This window comes from Phodopus roborovskii, unplaced genomic scaffold, assembly GCF_943737965.1.
Source record: "Phodopus roborovskii unplaced genomic scaffold, PHOROB, whole genome shotgun sequence".
Taxonomy (NCBI): Eukaryota; Metazoa; Chordata; class Mammalia; order Rodentia; family Cricetidae; genus Phodopus; species Phodopus roborovskii.
In genome coordinates this window covers 4250624-4273174 of record NW_026126618.1, presented here as the reverse complement: position 1 = coordinate 4273174, position 22551 = coordinate 4250624, and the positions used below count along the sequence as shown (strand labels likewise).

General features: G+C 43.0%; 1 protein-coding gene across 1 annotated transcript in view; it reads left to right on the top strand.

Annotated features, from left to right (window-relative positions):
• Positions 1-22551, top strand: part of Cfap54 (cilia and flagella associated protein 54) — a 244454-nt gene that overhangs the window by 199953 nt on the left and 21950 nt on the right. The window contains exons 63-66 of the mRNA XM_051206281.1: positions 1094-1317; positions 5823-5990; positions 14252-14358; positions 18090-18231. Of these exons, the coding sequence (XP_051062238.1) occupies positions 1094-1317; positions 5823-5990; positions 14252-14358; positions 18090-18231 (641 nt within the window). The remainder of the gene's footprint in view (positions 1-1093; positions 1318-5822; positions 5991-14251; positions 14359-18089; positions 18232-22551) is intronic.

Genomic DNA, 22551 nt, shown 5'->3' with positions numbered 1-22551 from the left:
CATTTTCTCAAGTGAGGTTCCCATTCCCAAATGAATCTAGTTGACATAAAACTAGCCAGAACACAGAATATCCAGGAAAACTGGTGAGGCCCGCTCACATCAGCCATTTCCATGGTTATTTTGACAATATTAGCTTCTTATTATGCCTTGGCTGTGCCCATGAAGTTAGTGACCTAGTGTTGCTCATGAATGCTGTCAACAAAGACTGATCCATGGCAGGCTCCAGTGACTGAGAGGCAAACAGGGCAACCAAACTCAGGCACAGATGGCTGAGCACATTGGTCAGGCATTAGCAAGGGATCACTAGGGAAGGTTTCAGGGTTGACAAGCTTATTGTACTGTGTTCTGGAGTGACAGAAACTTATCCAGAGGGGATGGATGTGGCCTTGAGCTTGAAGAGACATCCCTGAAGATGCCCTGCCACCACAGTGGCCAGCTTGCCTCTGAATGCAATAGCTGGCACTTTCCACAGAAGGACTCCTTTCTCTGCTTTTCTGCTTTGGGCTTTCTTAGGGTTTTGTCCATCGTGTAAACATGGCCTGCATGTGCCAAGCCTCCTACATCCAGTAGTGATCTTAACCAATAAGGTAGGGGACATAGAGAAGCATTCCACCTTTTGACTTGATGGAGACTGTCCTTCATGTCTCTGTTGTCCCCAGAATACCTTAGCAGGACCGAGCCCTTGTTTCCCACACACCCATCCCAATTCATTTATTCGCCCTTCTAAATCTTCCTTCCTCTTGACCCCAATTTCCCGGACCATCTACAAAAGTCTTTGAGATTCCTTTTCAGAAGAATACCACACATCTAAATCTCCATGACAGGGTCTGTTTTGTGGGAACCCAAAACAAGACAGGTCGACAGAACAGACAGTGCAGCTGTTAGCAGCATTTACAACCAGCAAGCAGCAATATCCTTGGATGTCTCTGAATCCCGTGGCAATCCGCAGCCATTAGCATGGGAATCCTACAGAGCAAGCTGGTGGAGAGACACTGGCTGGTTGGTGCACCATAGCAGGCAAAGAACTAATACCAAGACTGAGACCACTCTGCCCCCCACAAGAGCCTCAATAATGATCTTTCTGTTCCCCAAGCATCTGCAACTCCGGTCTCAGGGATTTCATTGCCTGACGACATGCTCCTCACTTCCCTGTACAACTCTGAACTGATTTTGCGCCAAAAAGAAATGCATATGTTCCTGAAGCGGTTCTTGCAGCTCTTCTCCTCCTCGTGCATTGATGGGTTTCCAAAGGAACTTACTCAAGGTGTGGAAAGCCCCGATCCCCCAGAGAAGGTCCTGTTTGAAACATCAGGCAAGGTAAGCTTCTAAAACATTTATCCCTGCGAATTGTCTTGGAGTCAGAAAGGATCGCATCAGCCTCCAAGTGGTACAGGCTTCCTAGGAGGCTCGTTTCTATAGGGAGGACCATGATGCCAATTGCAGTTTCAGGATGATTCTACTTCAAGTCTTCTTTCTTGTCATTCCCACTAACCTTTGCAAGGCTCTGGAATCTTCTATATTCCCGAAAATCAATGTCTTTCTGGCAGCCATTTTGCTAAGATCTGATGAAAATTCCAGTGTCATACCTTTGCCATAGCCTAGTATGAGTCTTTCTAAATCCACAGCCAAGTTCTTTTTATTTGTTTTAAATGTGTAAAGTATTCATTGTACTTCTCACAAGAATTAATATAAATAGATTAAAGAAGTGAAAACTTTAGATGGATTAAGAGTTGGAGAACTTTTTATTTGGGAAAGGTCTATTGAATTTGATTGTTTTTTTTTTTCAAAATATGTAATATGAGAACTTAGAACTCCCCAGTAAGGAGGCATAAAAAGATGGATATAAATAAAATTTTAAGAGTTACTGTTAAAACCATCATGATCTTGAGTAATAGGGATGTTTAAACAAACTACTGAAATAGTGATTATACCGAACAAGTCATTTCAAAACTAGGGATATGTGCTTGAAATTCAGTAATCGATAAACATTTGTTGAATTCCTACAATATGCCGAAGCAACACTGACTTGATAGACACAGATAGTACAGAAAAGCCGAGCCCTGAGTGCAGTCTTGGTCTGTTTGTGGAGAAACAGATCTTAGTTTTGACCAAGAGGAAGTTAGACCACTTTAGAGATTCTTCCTAAGGAACAATGCAAGGAGAGTGAGAAAATTAAAATGGATGTCAAATGTTTGACTTGGAAATTGCTGATGGGAGAATATTTGATGGTTTAAAAATAATCAAGACACTTCTCAATGTGACCTCGAGATCACAGGGAGCTGAGCCATGAGGTTTGTAAACTATAGCCCCACATGGACTATGTGGTAAAGACACTGTTGAATTATAATACAAATTATATATTAACATAGACTATTTAAATAATAAAGCAAGTAAGACTCATTAAGGATCTTGTAAGAACTCTGCTAACGAGCAAGTATGTTGGCTTGTGTCCATAATCCAAGCACTCAGGAGGCCGAGCCAGGGGGGTGGTGAGTTTCCCCATCAGCCTGGGCTATCTGGTGAAACCTCTGAGGCAGCAACATGTAACCCCACCTCAACACAACAACAGCAAACTCAAGCTGCACTCAGATAAAGAACGGTCAAGGAATTATCCCTGGGAATCATGTGTGAAGGTGTTTCAAAGGGCTTCCCCATCTTTCCAGTAACTGGAGGACTCTAATATTCCTGGTTCTTCCCACCCCATTCTGGACTGAATTCTAGCTCGTTGAGAATTATAAGAGTAGGGGGAAGTTACCCAATTTTATTAATCACAACATTGACACTGTAGGGTGTGGCTGCCTATGTCCTGGTGAGGGGCTGTACATGTCCTTGCCCTTCACGTAGTGTTGGACACATCAGGCTTCTCCAAATCTCACATGAAGGAAGAATGTCCAACCGACAAACAGTTCACTCCCAAGAGAAGCAGAAATGTATGTGCATGTCCCAGATGTTTCCCCCAAATCCGTTAATCAAAAGAGAGACAGACAGGCAAGATCTCCCAAGAGCACACATAACATGGAAAGCACTGTATGGGCTTCCCATCCCACCCTAGCTTCTGATTCACTTCTTAAGGACTGGGACTCTTGTATGGATTGCTTCATATGTCCTAGACACCTGGCATTTCCTTTCAATTCCTGTTTGTTTTGAGAAATGTCTCATTTTAGGTCAGTCCTACTCTGTAGCTCAGGCTGGCCTCAACCTCACAAGAGCCTTCCTTCCCCAGTCTGCTGTGCGGTAGCCTTATAGGCTTTTGTCATCTTGCCTAGTTATACCTAGGCTCCGGAAGGAGAGGCAGGGGACTGGACCTGAAGGCTGAGAACAGTGTCTTAGTTGCTCCACTCATATGCACACTGAATGTGACCCTGGAACCAATGTACCTGACTGAAGTCTGTTTTCAAAGTAGCGCTGGCCCAATTGTCCTGGTACGAAGGGCCCCCTGGACTCTCAGAACTCAGTTCTGAGGCTGGGGTTGCGCAGGAGAACATTAGATACGATTTACACACCTCTGACATTTCTCGTGTCAGTGCTGTTATGGAAGGTTTTGTTTCACCTGTATACTCCTGTTTTTATATAATTAGTGGAATACTGTCCCAGGATAATCAGCTCTGAGATCACTGTCGCTTGCCCGCTTGCCTGACAGGTGCAAGGTACCTAATCATGTGTTCGTTTCACTGGGGTAGGTAGCTAACTAGCATGAAGCCTTTGGGGATTTTTTTTTTTTTTTTGATATAATCTCCAAGCTTGACTGATTTTTATAATAACATTTTTGAGGCTTTAATCACTCTCGAGGCTACTTGAATCAAACGGTTTCCTTACTTTGATATTTCAGCTTGTGTTTTCCCCCATCAAGAAATAGGTCCCTTTCCATAACTGTCATTGCCCTGTGTTGTGTTGTATTGTGTTGCATTGAATTTCTATTGGAGCTTGTAATGGAAAACAAAGGTACCAAACAAATCACATTAGAGGTCCCAAATAGAAGATGATTAAAATCGTGTACAGTGCTGAGCTATGCATGCTTATTAACTAAGTGCATATGTAGCCCGTGCAAATCCAAGTATTTGATTAGCTGGAATGATATAATTTTAATAGGATAGTAGGTCTGTCATCCCATTCCTTTTAAAGAATTATGAAAACATAAAAAGCACTTGGCGCATAACTCACCATTGTGTGTGTGTGTCTGTACATATAAATATATGTGTATATATATATTTATTCATATGTATGCATATACATATGTAATTAATGTCACCAGCAACTAGATATCACTATGTTTTAAAGATACGGAAAATGCATGTTTTCATATTGATTAAGTGTGTGTGTTCAGGTATGTGTATTTGTAGGTGTGCACATACATACACTTACATTTGAAGGCCAGAGGACAACCGCATGTCATACTCTAGGAGCTACCCACCTTGGCTTTAGAGACAGAACCTCTCACTGGCCTGGCACTTACTTTCAGGCCAGTGAACCCCAGGGATCCAGCTATCTCCATCTCCCAGCACTGATCCTACAAGCGCATTCCACCATGCTTCACATTCTTACAAGAACTCTGGGGTTCATGATGTGAGCCCTGATGACTGAGCCATTACCCCAGTTTGACATTGGTGTCTATTATACTTATTAAACATTGTTCTAATTATTATGTGTGTTGAATTGAAATGCAACTGATTTCTATTTTCCTATACTGACCTAGTATGGATATTGAATCCTTTGTAAAAATAACTGTCAGAACCCAGGGAAGGTCCTCATATGAGAAATTTTGAAACAGTTCTTTATGCCACTCTTCATTATGCAGAGATTTTTTTTTTGATAGCTTCTAGATCATTTTGGAAAGTTTCCTACTTAGTATTACCTTTCAATCAAAACACCTTTCTCCTTTTACCAGTGAACCACTTGAGGTCAAGCATCTTTCCCATTTCTGTTTTCATTTTGAAGACTCGTACTCACAGTCCAAGCTCGAATAAGCACACGCATTATGGAAGGGACAAAGGTGCCTCTAACTCTTGTTTCTGGCGCTGATGTGCTGTCCATGGCCATCAAGCCCCTGGGATGCCCTAGATGTCAGGAGACTACCAGGAAAACCGCTTCCCAGTTACTGCACTGTGATCTTGGAAGCAGGAAGAAGTTCATGTTGAAAACCGCTTACCTTCCATGAGTGGTTCTGCTGTCTGTATTGCTTTCTCACTGGCTAGCCTGCTGTGTAGTTGATAAACATCAGCCATCCTCTGCTCCCTGAGTCAGCTTAGCAACTCTTTAAACAACACATGACATTCTCTGTTCCGTTCTTTGCGTTTGTGTTCCTGGCCCATTGACTGAATTTCCCAAGAGAAGCTAGGCCCAGATCCCACTGAGGTCTTGAACTTACAAATCACCCACATTCCTTTAAGGAAGGAATGAGGGAAGAATTAGTGTCTTCCATTGTGGATGGCGCCTCCATCAAACATCCTAAGTTATGAACACAAGCTCTATTCAAGTAGCCTGTGCTAACCATACTCTGGATATTTCCCCATCAGCGTGTAAAGCAAAAACAATGTAATGGGTATTTCTTAGCAGCAAGTTTCAGGGTATCCACCCCCACCCCACAGAATTTTTAGTAACATAAAAGACATTTGTCACATTCAGGAGGTTTGAAAGCATCATTTATTATATGAGAATTGATTCTATGATAATCTAGGGGCAGTTTTAAAGTCTCTTCTATAAAATAAGCTGAGACAATTCCCAGAATTTTTTTTTTAATGCAGCCAGTTAATTTACTTTAAATATTGAATGATCTCATTATCAGCAACTCACTGACATGGTTTCTCATTGTTACTGTTCCCTAGGTTCATCGGGAGAGTTCCCTGCAGTCTGACATCTCTGGGAAGCTCCTTGGCAGTCCATCTTACACAGAATCCTGCTCAGAAATGGCAGTACAAGCGCTAAACAAAGAACTTTGCTTTCAGTGGTATATTCCTCCCCTGGACAAACCTCCAAAGGATGAGGAACCTATGGTACACACACGCACCGATAGAGTTAAACATTCTATTCAGAGATAAGGTTTGGAACACTCTAGCTGCAGCAGTAGAGGGGATCACTCCCTTAACAACCAATGGTGGAGCAGTGGTTCAGATTCTAGGGGAGTCTTGAAAGTGGGCCAGGCTTTGAGAAGTGAACATTTGGTCAGTATAACCTTTTACAGAGAAACCCTCTACTGTAGAAGTCCTGCAATGGTCGCTTCAGTGATTGCTTCCTCTGAGAAGAGCCTCAGGCACTTTCCCCTAGAATGCTAGCCTTAGGGGCTTTCCTTGTCTGGCATTTTCACTTGCTTTGTGTCTCTTGCCTTGGTCTCCTTTTGTACTCTCCGGCACCTAAGCTTTGTCCCCTCCAGCGTGCCTCTGGTAACTTCTTCACCTCCTTGACTCATGTGACCTCTGTCAAAATAGAAACCTCTCAGGCCCACCTTCTTCTTCTTTTTTTTTTCTTCACCCTCCCTCTCCTATAACTGGCCTGCTAACTCTGGGTCAATTCTACAGTGTTTCCTATTCAGACGAAAGGAGAGATTTACCGTATCACTCCACAGGCCTTTAAAGCTATGTCGTACCTTTTAAAGGAAGCCATTCCCTGTTATCTACAGGTGACTGATTCCCAGATTTTCTAAAGCCACCAAAATCCATGGATTCTCTAGTCTCTTCACTAAAATCACATATTTGCATATATACATACATACTTGGGACATATTTGCATATATACATACATACTTGGGACATATTTGCATATATACATACATACTTGGGTGCATTTGCAATCACTTCTGTATTAGATATAGCATCGAATACAAAGGAAATGTGTGCATAGTTGCTGTGCTGTGTTATGTAGGAAATAATGATAAGAAAGACTCTTTGCATGTTTAGCAGATACAACAAAAATACTTTCCATCTGTAGTTGGTTAAATTTGTGAATGGAGGAGCCCATGGCTATGGAGGGCTGTCCACACCATCTCTTCCCTTCTTTCCTAGTCAAATCTTTGCCAGATAGTCGACCCAACTTTCAAAATAGTGTATCTATCATATCTTTCAGGGAAATTCACCGTAGTAGTTCTCAAACTGTGTTTCCCTAAATATTAATAGGTGAGAATGTCAACACAAGTCAATCATGAGTAGCTCTGAGTGTGTGTGTGTGTGTGTGTGTGTATGCGCGTGTGTGCATATGTCTGTGTGTGTGTGCACTGTGCATTACATGCACATGAGAGGAGACTGGAAAATGGCATCTTGTCTTCCTGTGCTCTAACATTGAGCGTGGTGTTTCACTGTTTTGGTACTTGCTTGGCCAGTGAGCTCCTGGATCTATCGGTCCCTGCTTCTCTAATGGGGGGGCCTCAAGAGCATGCACCTGCACCAGAATTTTTGCGTGTGTGCTGGGTGTTTATACCAGGGTCCCCTCTCTTACTAAGACATCTCTCCATCTCAAAAGTAGCATTTTTTAAAAAAAGAAACAAGACCCCAAAAAAGCAAATATCATAGATCAGTTTTTAAAAAAAGCTTTGTGAGAATTTTGTTTCATGATAAATGTTATTAAAGACAAAATTTCGTAGATTGATCATCATCTATCAGAATGTATTTATTTGCAGGAAGGCCAACAAAAAGAATCAAGTTTAAGGGTTTGGGGGTTTTTATAGTTGGGAAACAGAATGTTTATCTAAGCAAATAGTCTTTAAAATTGAAAATATGCTCGTGTCACCAGCTTATAAAGCCACCATGTCATGTTGGTTTGTGGGAGGGAAGACTGCTGCAGGATGTCCTCTGTTGATGTCAGATGACAGGCACCGTCTTCTAGGAGTCAGATGCAGAGTCTTCGGCTCTGCCATCTCTAGGGAAGCAATGAGCACCTGCAAACAGCCATGCCTGACAATGAGCAAAGCCTCCATGGTCTGACATCAGGAGGTTAGATACAGAGTCCCAACTACACATTCTGTGTCAGGTGGATAATTTTCCTCAAGGCAAAAGGAAACAGGCAGATCACTGGTTCCCCTTCTCTTACCTTGGGTCCATTTTTCCTTCTTTAACAGTGAATGTGTGTATATGTATGTATATGTATGTGCATGCTTCACAATAAAAGATACAGTGGCCATCAAAAAATTATCACTAAGAAACATTTCCTTAGATGATTACATCTTCTTAGATCCCAAAGTCCAACCTTTTTGGAAGACATTCCTGACAGTTGCTTGATTATTTCAGATATTGTTGTCTCTGTGCATTAACTGACATGTTTATGTGGAGTTGGGTGTCGGATACCTAGACACTGAGATTCAGAACCCCCTAGGTGGTAATCATGCTGAACCCTGCTGAGCAAGGTGCATGGCAGCCATGCTGTTTGCATTAGCTGGACAGCAACCATATGAGAGAGTTGAGATCATCAAAGAGGAGACTATGAGGTGCCAAGGACACAGACTGGAGCCATCTGACTCCATAGTCTATCTGCCTAAGTAAGTAGGAGGCCATATTAGTCCTTGAGTCTCATACAAGATAAATGAAATCCTGTATCTGCTTTAGCCCTTTGAATGTTCCAGGCACTATAAAGGACATTTGAATGCCATGGTAAATTCATGTCACTCTATCCACCTCTGTTTACTGACTACTTAGAAGCAGGAATGCCAGGAGGAGCCAAGGTTGCTGGGTCAGTAAAATAGAAATTGGGAGATTTGGGTAGAAAGATTTTTTTTGAAAGAGAGAGAGAGAGAAAGAGAGAAGAGAGAGAGAGAGAGAGAGAGAGAGAGAGAGGGAGAGAGAGAGAGAGAGAGAGAGAGAAATTTCCTCTAGGTAATGAACTTTGGGGCTAAGTTCAAGTTCATAACTTAAAAAAATCTTAACTTTCTAAATACCAGAAACAGAAATCAGATTATCCTAGCTGAAAAAAAAAAACTTAAGTAGAACATAACAGAAAATGTATCTATTAGATCTTGGTGATGAATTAAGTAACTCTCAAACAATTTCTGTATCTTGTAGAGATAGGAACTAAGTGGCCACTAGAGACACAAATCTAAAGAAACTTCCCAGACTGAAGAATTGCTGCTTTTAGCCAGACAAACAACCATAGCCTGGCTGTAGAAACATGTATCCGGAGCCAGAGGTGTCATGACTTAGATTTCTCTTGAGGTTATACCTGGGAGCCTTGGCCTTTACCCAGCCTCACCGTCCTGCCCCTCTTAGCAACCAAAGTTCTACTTTGTGGTTCCAGATGAGGTCTGAATTGCATTTTATGAGGTGATCAGCCTCAAAGTGGCATTCAGCAGGTATGATGAGTGACAAAGCTGTGTTGGTTAGTTTGGTGTCAACTTGATACAAGCTAGAGTCATTCGGGGAGAGGGATGTCAGTTGAGAAATTGACTCCATCAGATTGTCCTGTGAGTAAGTCTGTGGGGACTTATTATTATTATTATTATTATTATTATTAATGATTAATGTGGGTGGGTTCCGTTCACTGTGGCTGGTGCCACCCTTCGCCAGATGGTTCTCGGTGTATAAGCAAGCAAGTTGAGCGTGCTGCAGGGAGCAAGTTAGTAAGTAGTAGTCCTCCATGGCCCATGTTTCATTTCCTGTCTCCGGTTCCTGCCTGAGTTCACACCCTGGCTTCCCTCAGTGAGAGTATGATGTTGAAGTACAAGCCAAAGGAGCCATTTCTCCTCCAAGTTTTCTTTTGGTCATGGTATTTATCATAGCAATGGAAAGCAAAGCAGGACAAGGGGATTGATGGCTAACCTTTCTATGGGCATAAAGATCTAGTTTGGTCTCATGCATCGCCTCAAAGGCTGTTGTGTTATGTGTGGCTGCACAGTCTAAGGTCTGGTATCTTGAGGCCACAGAAGATGCAAAGAGAAAAAGCATGGCTACATTCAGGAAGCCTGATGGAGCAAAACACCAGGCAGAAAGACTTTATCTGACTAGTGAAAACAGCTTTGAAGAGAAATGAACCCTTACGTTTAACTAGTACAGGATTTGAGCCGGGTTGGGGGCAAGATGATGTGGAGCTGTGCTCCTTCTTGGAGGTCTTTATGCTTCCAATAAGAGCTAGACTCCTCCTAGGCTGCGTTTTCCAGACCAGCTCAGTCTAGCAGGATAACAAGGTAAGAGCTAGGCTTCCTGTAGTTAGTGCCTGGAGTGTTATGGGAATCAGATGATTGCCCAGGCCTTCCTTTCAGTTGCCTCTGGCTTTGGAGTCATGCCTGAATAGTTAACTAGATTGTGGTCCTCCTGCAGATGTAGGTGTGTACTAGGTGTACGGTATAGCTACTAGGTGTATACCATAAGCCAATCCCAAGGAAAGGGAGGATTGTATCTGCAGTTTACAACTAAGGAGGCAGAGACATTGATGTTTCAACAACTCGCTCAGGATCACAGAGATACTAAGTGGGGGAGGCGTGAACAGACCACTGCTCCATGCTCGTCGTGACTACAAATGTGTTTAGGGTTTGATGATGTGATGTTCTGATCTCACACTGGCACTTTCCCATAGACCTAGGCAGTTCGTACCAAACTCAATCAGGAAAAGCTTTGAACCTGTATGTAAGCTGCAGACAGCTGTTCACATGAAGAGAAAGAAAGCCTCTGGCATACAGACTTTTTCATTCACACAACTTTTGGGAATATCGTAGGATTCCTGTCGCTGTGAAGAGATACCATGGCCATGGCAAGTGTTATAAAAGAAAGCATTTACTCGGAGTGCCTTGTTTACAGTCCAGAGGTTTAGTCCATTATTGTCATGGAAGGCAGCATGCAGGCAGACGTGATGCTGGAGAGGGAGCTGAGAGTAGAGAAGGGGCTACATCTTCATCCTGCAGGCAACAGGAAGTAGTCTGCCTCAGTGGGCGTAGCTTGAGCATAGGAGACCTCAAAGTCTACTTCCTCCAACAAGGCCACACCTCCCTTTTGCGCCACTCTCTTTGGAGACCAATTCCTTTCAAACCACACCTGGGAACTTCATGACCCCCTAGCAGGCATGATGAAAAGTTCAGAGACATGATGATATTAATTGGATAAGTATTTTAAAAATGCCCATAAGTACAAGATAATATTCCTGTCCTCAAAATCTTAAATTGCACTCCTGAAGTCAAGGACAACACTTACAAAGCAAGAGCAAACAGCATACATGTGGCCTTGGGCAAATCTCTCAGGGAGATTTCGTCTTATAAAAATATTTTGCCACATCTCACATTTAATATATTATTTAACACACGGGAAGCATTCCTTTGCTGTCTCTGGCAAATTTACATTGCTATTGAGAAATGACTCCATTCTCCTCTGCTCTCTGTCCTCTTGCTGCCCCCATCCCTTACTATTTTTAGAATGGTTATTGTAAGATTTTATTATCACACGGTACTTCAGTGGGTTACAGAAACTTCTGTCAACTTGCACTTAGACTCTCTTGCTTACATTTTAATGTAAATGCTTTATTAATATACATTCATATATATATACATATATATGTCTGTTCAACACATTAATCTCTGTGTCAAAGAAGTAAAATTTTTTTTAATTAATCAGGATTTCAAATGCATAATGTCAAATGTGCATTCATAAATGGTGGTGGATTTTGTTTATATTTACACTGATATTTAAAATTCTAAAACCGTGGGGCTAGAGAGATAGTTAGCAAAGTGTTTGTTGTGCAAACATGAAGACCCGAGTTGAGATTCCAAGCACCCATGTAAGAAACAGAATCCCAGCATGATAGGCGCCTAGACAAGCACCTACACAGGAGGATGCCTGGGCTCACTGGCTAGCCAGTCTAGTCAAACTGTCAAGCTGTGAGGTCAGTGAGGGACTGTCTCAAAAGATGAGGTCAACCTGTGGCTTCCATGTGCATGTACACATGCGTGAACACCAGTATGCACATGAACATGTATGCAGGATGACACCTCTTCCTTACACACACACACAAGAGAGAGAGAGAGAGAGAGAGAGAGAGAGAGAGAGAGAGAGAGAGAGTATCCTCCTATTTAACGGACTGTGCCCTCTTTAACTAACATCTGTGAACTCCCTCCCAGACCTCCAGATGAGTACCACTTACTGTCACCTTCTATGAGACCTCGGTTTTATTCCACATAAGTCAGGCCATGCAGTGTTTGTGTTTCTGCGTCTGCCTTGTTTTACTTTACATTCTGTCTTCTAGGTTTCCTCACATCCCAAATTTCGGGATTTCATTTCCAAGTCTTTACAGTGTTCTGTTTTGAATGTGTTTTATCTGCCCATTCGTGTGTTAATGGACATGGCTGATCTCACATCTTAGTTGCTGAGAATGGGTCTATGTTACGCACCAGAGTGCAGCTATCGCTTTGATTGACTGATTTTTCTCGCCTTTGGATGTACACCCAGTGGGCTGTTAGGCCTTTTTCTATGACTCTGGAAGCTCTGGGGTCTTTCTTCTGTCCCACGTGTGCACGCCCGGGTATCACCTCCCATCCATTCTGCTGGATCCAGACAAGTCTCTTTTTAACCTGGAACATCACATTTTCATTCCACACAGATTCCATCTTTATCAGAGTCTTCCCTCTGGCTATCTCTGTATATCCTTGAATTTCTGTTATTCAGAGCCCACGGGTTCAAAGTTGACTTTTCTCCCTGTTATCTATGATTTGAATTTTGGATTTTCTTTTTGGGGGACAGATTGACCTTTGTGCTGATTTAGCGGTGACAGTGCACCTTTGTCCTCATTCTTTGCTCTGTTTCAGCAGCCCTGTGTCCCTCCCTCACGGACATCTGTGTCATCTCCTCTTTTGTCAGGGACTCGCCACCTCTCCCTGCCGAGGTTTGCTTTGGTCATTGACAGCTTCTGTTGTTCTGTCTCATGTCTGACCCTCTGAGGCCCTTCCTTTGGTTAGTTTTGGTTTCTGCCTTTCACTTCCTTCCTGGTGGGCCTTTGGCTATCGGCTATGCTTGGAGGAGCACTGCCAACCCGTGGTGCCAGGCTTATTGCTGTATAGACTTCTTTACAGGGTAAGTGGAGGGAGAGCCAGCAGCTCATTGGTGGATGCTGAAACGCCAGCCTCTGAGTCTTTTGCATATTCCAGAGAGAATATGCAAATAGGCTCCATCCTGCTATGGTCCAGTGCGAGTGAGTGGCTAGCTCACATTCCTAATACGTTAATTCCAAATATTACCCGAGAACTAAAGCTACGGCTAGAGAAGATCTGACTTAACGTTTGCAGAGCAGAGTGGAGAGGGCTCACCCAGGAGCAGCGTCACGGGAATATTGGGTCGCCCCACTTGGGCAAGGGAGGGACCTGGTGAGAGCTACGCAGTCCCACCTGCTCTGCCCTTGTCAGGCCAGGCGCCTGGAGCTTTGCTCACTCAAGGTCATGCTTGATGTTGGCGATCCCTTTGACAGCACTGGGGACGCCCCTCCCTCTCCTCTGATTCTCCCAAATGCTCTCTGTTCTTCAAAGTGCTGCCAGGTCCCATCCCTTTCACTCCCTTCCCTTTTTGTCTTTGCGAGTTTGTAGCTAACCGGTAGATAGCCCTTTAGTCTTCGCTTTGACTTGCTTGGAAGCAGAGATTCCAGCACAGGCAGGCCCGGCAGGTCAGTGTTGAAGGTCAGCTCTGAGCTCCTAACCTCTGCAGTGAACGGAGGGTCTGCGCATCTCACATTCTGTGAATCCATACCTGCTAACAGGGTCTAGTGCCTGGAGGGGGCTCTAATAATTACCCAGGCACACGAGTCGCCAGGAGAACCCCTTCTCTTAAAGGGGCCTGGGAAGCTGTGTGGGGTTGGAATAAAGAGAGGATACAGGAGAACACTGGCCGTGGGTGCGTGGGAGTGGGAAACCCAGCTGTCCGGGAGGGGGGAGGGTGCACCTATTGAGCGGAACCGGAAACAGTGCGTTCTCAAGAGGTATCTATGCTTACTGCAGAGGACCTGCAAATTCTGAAACTGGAACCTAACTGCAGGGCACATATTACTCCAAATAGTACTTATTTTCATGTAATTATATTTGTACTTTTTTTTTTCTAGGCAGTGTTGTTTTTTGAACTCACTATGTAGTCTAGGCTGACTCGAACTCTCAATCCCTCTGCCTCTGCTTCCCACATTATGTTGCCATAACCAAATTCGCTTTCTACATCTCATATTTCTCTTCAAAGTGTTGGCAGGGGGAAAAGAAACTCAGTTATTTCTTTTCTACAGAAACGCTCTTTAAAATATGGCGATCTTTTCTATAAGGAATGATGATGGGATTTTTGGGTATAGTGATGTCTGTTTTTATATGCCTTATTTTCTTTAGGTTTTATTACTGTATGCGTATAACTTGAAGCCCCTGAAGATTTCCGATATTAAAGTGCCTACTGGTAACAACTTGTGTGTTGGCACCTCCTGGATCCCACTGAACAGGTAAGGTGGATGCCTTTCTCGGGAAGCCAGCTGGGGATGATGACGGATAAGGCATCAGTCTGAATAGTAAAGAAAGAAAGAAAGAAAGAAAGGAAGGAAGGAAGGAAGGAAGGAAGGAAGGAAGGAAGAAAGAAAGGCATTCCCAGAAGACAGAGCAGGAAAGCTTGTGGTCTGGAGGAGGCTCAGCCTCAGATGGCCAGTACTTTGCTGCCATACAGATGAGTCCAGCTGCAAGGGCTCAGGGCCTGGCACCAGAACACTTGCATTTAAGGGCTCGAGATGAATACCAAGACAAATTATCCTTTGACATACAGATTCTTCGGGAAGTTACTAGAACCATGAAAGACATCGTGGTGGTGGGAGCTCTGAGGAGTACTGAGGTCCCCCTTAGGGTCCCTTCTTGGAGGTTTCAGAGACACAGGAGGGGTCCTGTCATGTTTGATGAGTACGTAGTCCATAGTACACACTTGCCTGATCTACATCTATTGAAATGGCACCTTGTCAGAAAGGGAATGGTTTGCCCATTCAGTTAATGTAAATCCATCACCCAGATGTGGCACTTGTAGCTCCTAACTGCTCAGACTGCTTGGTAAACCTCCTTTGGTGAATAGAGGTTTATAGATGCAGAGGCAAACTCTCTGGGTACCTGCCATTTTGCTGTTCATAATAAAAACTTTGAAGAAGCTAGGAACATATGTCAACATAATAAGGGCTACATTCTGTAAACTTAGAGCCAATACTATACTAAATGGGAAAAACAATGCATTCCCAATAAAATCAACAAGGATGAATGTTGGTCTCTGAACTACAGCACATAAGACAAGAGAAGGAAACAAAAGGGATGCAAATAAGAAGATAAGTCAAATTACCCTGTCAGCAAACGATGTGATCTTGTGCAAAGGACACCCTAAAGACTCCAGGAGAACCTTGAAACTAGCACGTTTAGCAAAAAGATCAGCGCTAGAGGTTGCCACAACACCAGATTTCAAGTCATACTGTAGAGCCATGAGAGCAACAGCGTGGTACTGGCACAGACACAGGATCAAGGGAAGAAGAGAGGACCCAGAATCAAACCAAGGCAGCTACTGTCACCTGAGTTTTGGCAGAGATGCCAAAACATGTATGAGAGAGAAAAGGCAGTCTTCAGCAAACTTGGTGCTTGCATGAAGAAGCGTGAAAGTAGGTCCACACCTCTCATCCCGTCTAAGGAGTCAAACCTGGTGAACTCTTAAGCAGTTATAGGAAACCAGTGGAAGCTCTTCCCGGTGTAGGCTTTCTGCAAGAGACTAGTCACTTGGTGAATTACATCAAAAACTGGAAAGTGACGTTGTGTGAAATTAAAAAGCTTTTGTGTAGCAATGGAGACAGTCACCAGAGTGAAAAGACAGCCCACATCTATGTGCTCGACAGAGAATTAGGATCTAGGAAATGCTCAAGGAACCAAATATCTGCCAAGAAATCCAATTAATTCAGGTTTGAGATTGGTGGGGGGGGGGAGGGGTGTTTCTCTACGAGGTTGCAAATTAAATCCCAATGCCATCTCCTTTGTCTTTTTTCCCTCTGTTCTCAACCGTGTTTTCTACTGTCCCCCAAATTAAACCCTTTAGTCAGCCTTATTCCTCTCTTTCCACCAATCAGGGACGTATCTTTTTTTTTTTTTTTTTTTTTTTTTTTTTGTGTGTTTTCGTTCTGTGTGTCTTTGTCTGTAGTTTTATTTATTTTTTTTTTTTGCATATAGAGTATTTTTTATTTAATTTTATATAACAAAGTCCAATTAAATGAAAACAAACATTTATACACAATATTTGGGAATTTGGGCGTCGTTCTTTCCAAACTACTTCCTGCTGGTAAGGGGCGCTGTCTTGGGGGAGGGACGTATCTTTAATTGTTTATTGTTAAATGTTTTAACTGAGCTAGTTCATCTTGAACGTCATTGCCCACCACCCTGGTGCCTTAAGCCTCTACCTCCCCCGCTGTAAGAGGGGAGCGACAGTCTCTCCTTGCCTAGCTCTCTGAAGGTTGTTAGCCTCAAGCCTGGTGGCAGATGAACAGGTGAGGTGTGCTGTGGAATAATCCTTGTGTATGCTGTGACTAGGTGTTACTCTCATTGGTTAATACAGAGGCTGACTGGCCTATAGTAAGGCAGGATGAAGTTAGGAGCCACAGTCAAACTGAGGATGCTGAGGGGCAATCAGAGAGCCTCTAACCAGCCACCAAGCAAGCAAGATGAGTAAGAAGCGAGGTAACAAGCCATGAGCCACATGAATAGAAATACAGGTTAATGTAAGTGCAAGAGTTAGCTACTTCCGAGCCTGAGCTAGTCACATTCATCCTGAGTCGGTTATTCGGGACCAGGAGGTCAGGACAGGAAAACGTCCGTTTACACAGGTGTGTGCTGGCACTGGCTTTCTGCCCCACCAGGCATCCTGTGAAAGCTGTGTGGATGGAGACCCACTCTGCCTGCCTGCTTCCCCAGAGTCCTGCTCTTGCTCTGCGATTTTTTTTCAGATCTCAAGATTTCTTGGCCTTCCCATGAAAGAGAATAAAACAAGAGCTGCCTCAAGAGCTGGCAGACCTCCCGTTATTTAGTCAATATTCCTGATATCCTCACTTCTCTTTCTTTTTCCTTTAAATCAAAATGGTGCTCATAAACCAGCATACAAAGCAACCAAATCACGGCTTTCTGCATTTACCTTGTAAATCCTGAAACACTCCATGTGCTTAATTTTTCTTTTCCAGAACCACAAGATGAACATAAAGATAAAACCTGCTGAGTAGAAAGGCACCAATGAGAGGTTTCTTTTAAAATTCTAACTAAATTAAATATAATTTACAAATAAAATTCTTTTTTAAAATTGCAATGCTTACGATCAATGTTAAACCACTCAGACAGAGGCACACCCTTGTTACTGAGCTTATCTTGGGGGACAAGCTCTCTCCTGACCCAGGACAATTTGTCTCACTTGGGCTGAGTTGTGTTCTGTTGAGTGCCACCCCTTGTTCACTCATGGAAGATAAAGTGGGAGTTTCTGCAGTAGAGAGGATAGACAGAGAAGCCTAACCTATCTTTGTCTACCTCCTCATCCTGGGGAGAGAGGGAATAGACTGGGAGACCTAACCTATCCCTGTCCACATCCTCATCCTGGAGAGAGAGGGAACAGACTGGGAGACCTAACCTATCCCTGTCCACATCCTCATTGGGGAAAGATACATTTTAATTGTTTTTCTTACAGCCACAGAGAAAAATCCCATGTTCTCAAAAATCTGCAAAGAAAAGTTCCAGTTAGTTCCAAGTGGCAGTCAGGCTCTCCATCCACTCCCCCCACATATCATCATCTTTCATCTCAATCTGCTTCCTGCGGGGTCCTTTCTTCCCAGCCTTGGCAGACTTGGAGAGTGCCCAGGCATTAGGGGGAACAGGACCTTGGACAGCTCTCGGAGCCTAGACAGCCTGGTGGATATGTGTTTGTGGGCTCAAGGCAGGACATCCAAAAGCTGGGGGACAGAGAGGTGAAGAGTGAGCAAGAGTGAAGCGAGGGTTGGCTGGGGAAAGGAGAGGGACAAGCTGTCTTTGAATGAAGGAATGATTGAATAGATGATATTTGGGGCGTTCAGACACTTAACGTTTAAATAAATAAGGGCTGAATTCTTAACTCTTATTGGTTCTAAAACCAATGCCCCACTCGACTTTTCAAATAAAATGCATATATATGTGTGTTTTCTATTTTTAGAGTCATCTCAATTCATGAGAAACTGTCTAATCTTGCACAAATTGCTGAGCTATCATTACCATCGGTTCCTGAAATTGTCTCAGATGAAAATATATATGAATCAGTAGAGCCTGAAGACAAATCAGTCGATACAGACATAGAAGTAAGTGCATCACTAAATGATGGCAAAATTAACTTCTAGTTGTAGGACAGATCTCATTACACCTCATTTAAGTTACTGTTTACTTTGTTAGAGCAGGACTATGTAACTAATCTTGAGTTTGGTGATTCCCCAACCTTCAGTTTTCTTTATGCTACCAGATATGGCATAACTCTTGTATATACATTGAGTGTTCACATGTACCTGTGTATGTAGTGCATATGCATGTGTATGCATATGGAAGTATGTTTATATGCATGTGCATGCACGTGGAAGCCACAGGTTACTCTCAAGTATCGTTCTTCAAGATTCTGGCCTCCTTGTTTCTCATGGAGAGGTATTTTACTGAACTTGGAGCTCACCTATTAGGCTAGAGTGGCTGGCCAATAGGCCCCAGGGATTGTCCTGTTTCAACCTTATAAGTACTGGGATTACAAGAATGTTCCAACCATGCTTGGCTTTTATATTTTTATTTTTACCATGAGTTCTGGGTCCCCACACTCAGGTCCCCATGGTTTTAAGGCAAACGCTTTTTACCAACCATGCTATCTCCTCAGCTCTGGCCCAACATGCATCCTGAGAGGAAAGAAAGGGTACACATTTCCATCATGTCACATGCACTAACATTTTGTTGGTTAAATAAGTCTTATGTTGTCGATGCCAATAATCTCACCACCAGCTTGCAAGTAGGAAATCCAGAATACTATCAAAATGGTGCTGGTGTCAGTCAGGAATAATTTTTTTGTTTTCTTGTGTCAAGTTTAGATGCTATTGATTTCCTGTTTATGGTTTGGCAAATGTATTACCCCCTTCTTCCCAATTTCTGCCTTCCCCTTCCCTTCTGAATACTATCATATCACTACATGTATTGGAAATCATACCTAGTGTTTATATTTTTATGGCCCAGTAGAAAGTGCTAACAGCTGGGACAGGACCTTTGGTCACAATCTTTTCTTGTATGTTTGGTTTCTCATGACTAATCTTTTTTAATCCTTCACTGTCTCCCACTTGTTACATCTGGATTTTCAGGTGTTCATCCATAGATTTTTGGCTCAAGAACTCAAACTGATCACATAGTATCTCAGTCCCATTTCCATCCTCATGCTGTCATTTCAAGGAGGCTGTTCTCAGATCCAGCTTGGGTGGCTGGTTCTGGCTCTCCCCTGCTGCTCTCCTGGTTGAGGCTCTTATCAGTCTGAGCCATTTCCTTCAGGCTCTCTTCTTTAGGTAGATCTTTTCTTTTCTTAAGTCATTTGACCAGGCAAATGTGTAACCCATTACCAACAATAAAACATCGTTAATTCTTAAAGAACAATATTTACATGGTTCTTCATTTTCTTACTTAATGCATCTATACACTTTTAATAGGTGAATGTGTAAGAACTAGCAACTTTTCTGGTTTTCAAAAGATATTTCTTGGTGTCTTCAGTCTCAACTTACCAGTGAAATGAATAAAATGTTTTCTGTTATCATGCAAGTTAGCAGCCCCTATGTAAGAGACTCTATCAGGCCAGACAGCCTTTGTAAAAAGCCATTCTCAAGCATTAAGTCCTCTGCACTCTCTGCCAGGATTTACAAGGAGCAGATGTCTTAGAATTCTCATTGTGCATCCTTTTCGATGGCCTCAGACGTTACCGTGTTTACTATACGTACTGGTAAACTGAGTGTGGCGTTAAGTCTTGCAATAGGTCAGAGAGCTCACACTATCTCAGACTCGGGAGAGTTTGTAGAGAGATTATACATTCCTTTCATGAAGAGCACGTTGCCCCCTCGTGTCTGCATGTCTGCTTTCAAGAACTCAGCTCTCTTGACTCATGCTCATCTTTTGTAGTGTACTTACAATCAGTTCTTAGTCACAAACTTATCAGAGTGCTATCTGTGAGACACTGTCTCGAATATTCTCTCCTTAAATTATTCCTAGTTAATATATGGAAAATCATTTTCTTACAGATCTGCCTGTCTTGTAGCTTTGATTGTCTGAGGCAGGAAAATGTCTATAATAAGAGCAAGGACTCTAGACTGTTCTGCCACTCTGCCTTACTACCTTGGTCAGACGCTTAATCTTTTTTCCAAGACTAATTTTCTTTTCATCTCTAAAATAAATAATCACCTCACACAAAGACGGGCTGTTTGGATAGAACCAGAGTTTCCAGGGTGACTGTGGTCAGCGTAGGTGTAAAATTCCTCCTAAGAAGACAAATGTCTGAGTCAGGAGGTTGGCTGAGAACATAAACAAGTCAAGAATAAATAGGGGTGTGGGGGAGGACAGAGGAATCCAGAGGACCTGCGTGTCCTTAGGGAAGGCCTGTCACTTGCTCTTATGTTCTGGTTTGGTGCATTGGGGTCAACCAGATAGGAACCAGCCCTCTTCAATATTAATATCCTCCTCTCCTCTGTATTTTTTAATTTATTTCCCTCACTTAGTGTGTTTTAGGCATGTTCCAGTTCTTGTTGGCTCTGTACGTGAAAGAACATCACCAAATAGAAGGAACTGTATTTTCTTAGAGTTGAATTGGCAAGGGAATTAGTTCACAGCAATTATAGGGAATGGAAGTAACATATTCTTTTTTTATTTCAAACAATATTAAATGGCACTTAAAAAAAGCTAGATTCTGGTTCATATCAAATCTCATTGACTAAATTTGTCATGGAAATTCTCACTTTGAGCTAATTAGACAGTAACTAGGACATTTGAAGAGATCAATTCTGGTCTAGAATTGAATAGGAATCATCCATGGCTTCTACAATGTGATATTTCTATTACATATTATTGGTAGGTTACTGAATATAAGGATATAAGTCAAGTGTCTTTGGTTGCTATATACGGTGTGGGTTTTGTTCATTCTGACTCCCTTCCTATTTTTTTTTCCCCCTTCAGGTTCTGCCTATTTTCTTTTATTGTTTCCTTTTCCAAAGTCCCTCAGGTTCAGAATAAGCCAGGGACTTTGGAACACAGATGTTAATTTTAAGATAGGTCAGGGAGGCTACGCAGCAGGTGTTCAGACTACTTCTTACAGGAGCAATGGCTCAGAATGGCTGACCTCTATTGCTCCAACACTTACCAGCAAGTAGAATGGGCACATTACAGCATAGAAAGGGACTGGGTTGTAGCTCAGTTACCAGAGTGTTTGCCTAGCATGGGCAAAGCCCTGGGTCCATTCTCCAGCACAGCACAAAACTAGCTGCAGTGGCCCATGCCTGTAAGCTTGTACTTGGGAAGCAAAGGTTAAGAGAGTCAGGAGTTCAAGGTCTTCCTCCTCGATACATAGTGAGTTAAAGATAGCCTGAGCTACATGAGCCTCTGTCTCAACAAAACAAATCAACAAACAAAGGAACAAAACAATAGGAAAGATGTCTGCCAGCCATGCTGATCTTAAGATGTAAACACCTTTTTTGGAGGAAGAATATGTTGATATAAGATACCCATTATGTTTGCCAAATTGTACAAGGTTACTTCAGCAAATATTTATGGAATTCCTGAGCAGTATAAATAGATTAAATTTAGCATAATATTAAAAGTTCCAAATATAGAACTACTGTGGTGACAGAAGCCTAGAGAAAAAATACACCCTGGCTTTGACGTTCTCTCTAGTCTCTGAGAAACCATTATTGGCAGACACTTAGGGAACTCTAAGACATATGGGGCGGTGCCCTGTGGAGGAATGTAGGCGAGTCTGGACTGCAAGATGGAGGTAAGAGTTCTCACCACAAGTGCTGGAGGAGGAGGCTGTCTCCCTTCCCCCCTCCCTGGACTGAGAGCCCCTGAAGTGAAGCATCTTATTCCTCTCCGATCCACTGTGTGGCCTGTAGGGGACAGCCCACAGAGGGTGACTAGTAAGTGGTGAATAGACTTGGCTATGTAGGAAAGGGCCTTGGGGATGTCAGACTGGGTTGTGGAAAGTTGGAGAAGGTTGTACCGCACTTGAAAGGGCATCTCACCCTCCCCTGAGATAGTCATCCTTGTGAGAACAGATGGAGCAGGGATTTGAAGGCGGGAAGCACTTCTGTCAGTGCAGGTCGAAGATAAGGATTCCGACCAAGTGTGACAATTGACATTAGTGTGTTGGAGTTGCTCAGTGGCCCACCGAGTCTCATAGAATTCATGGGGTTTTCTTTGAAGGAAAAACACTAAGCCTGGCTAGGGGTCACTTCACCTCTCTGACCCTCATCAAAGGGAAGCAGTATGCTTCCCACTACTTCCTGTCTAGGAATGCTGAGCTTAGCCCTTTCCCAAATCATGTGAGGTGCCCAAAGGTCTGGCCTCAACATTGACCAATTCCACACTGTGTGCATGTGATTTACCTCACAGCCAGAGCAACACCG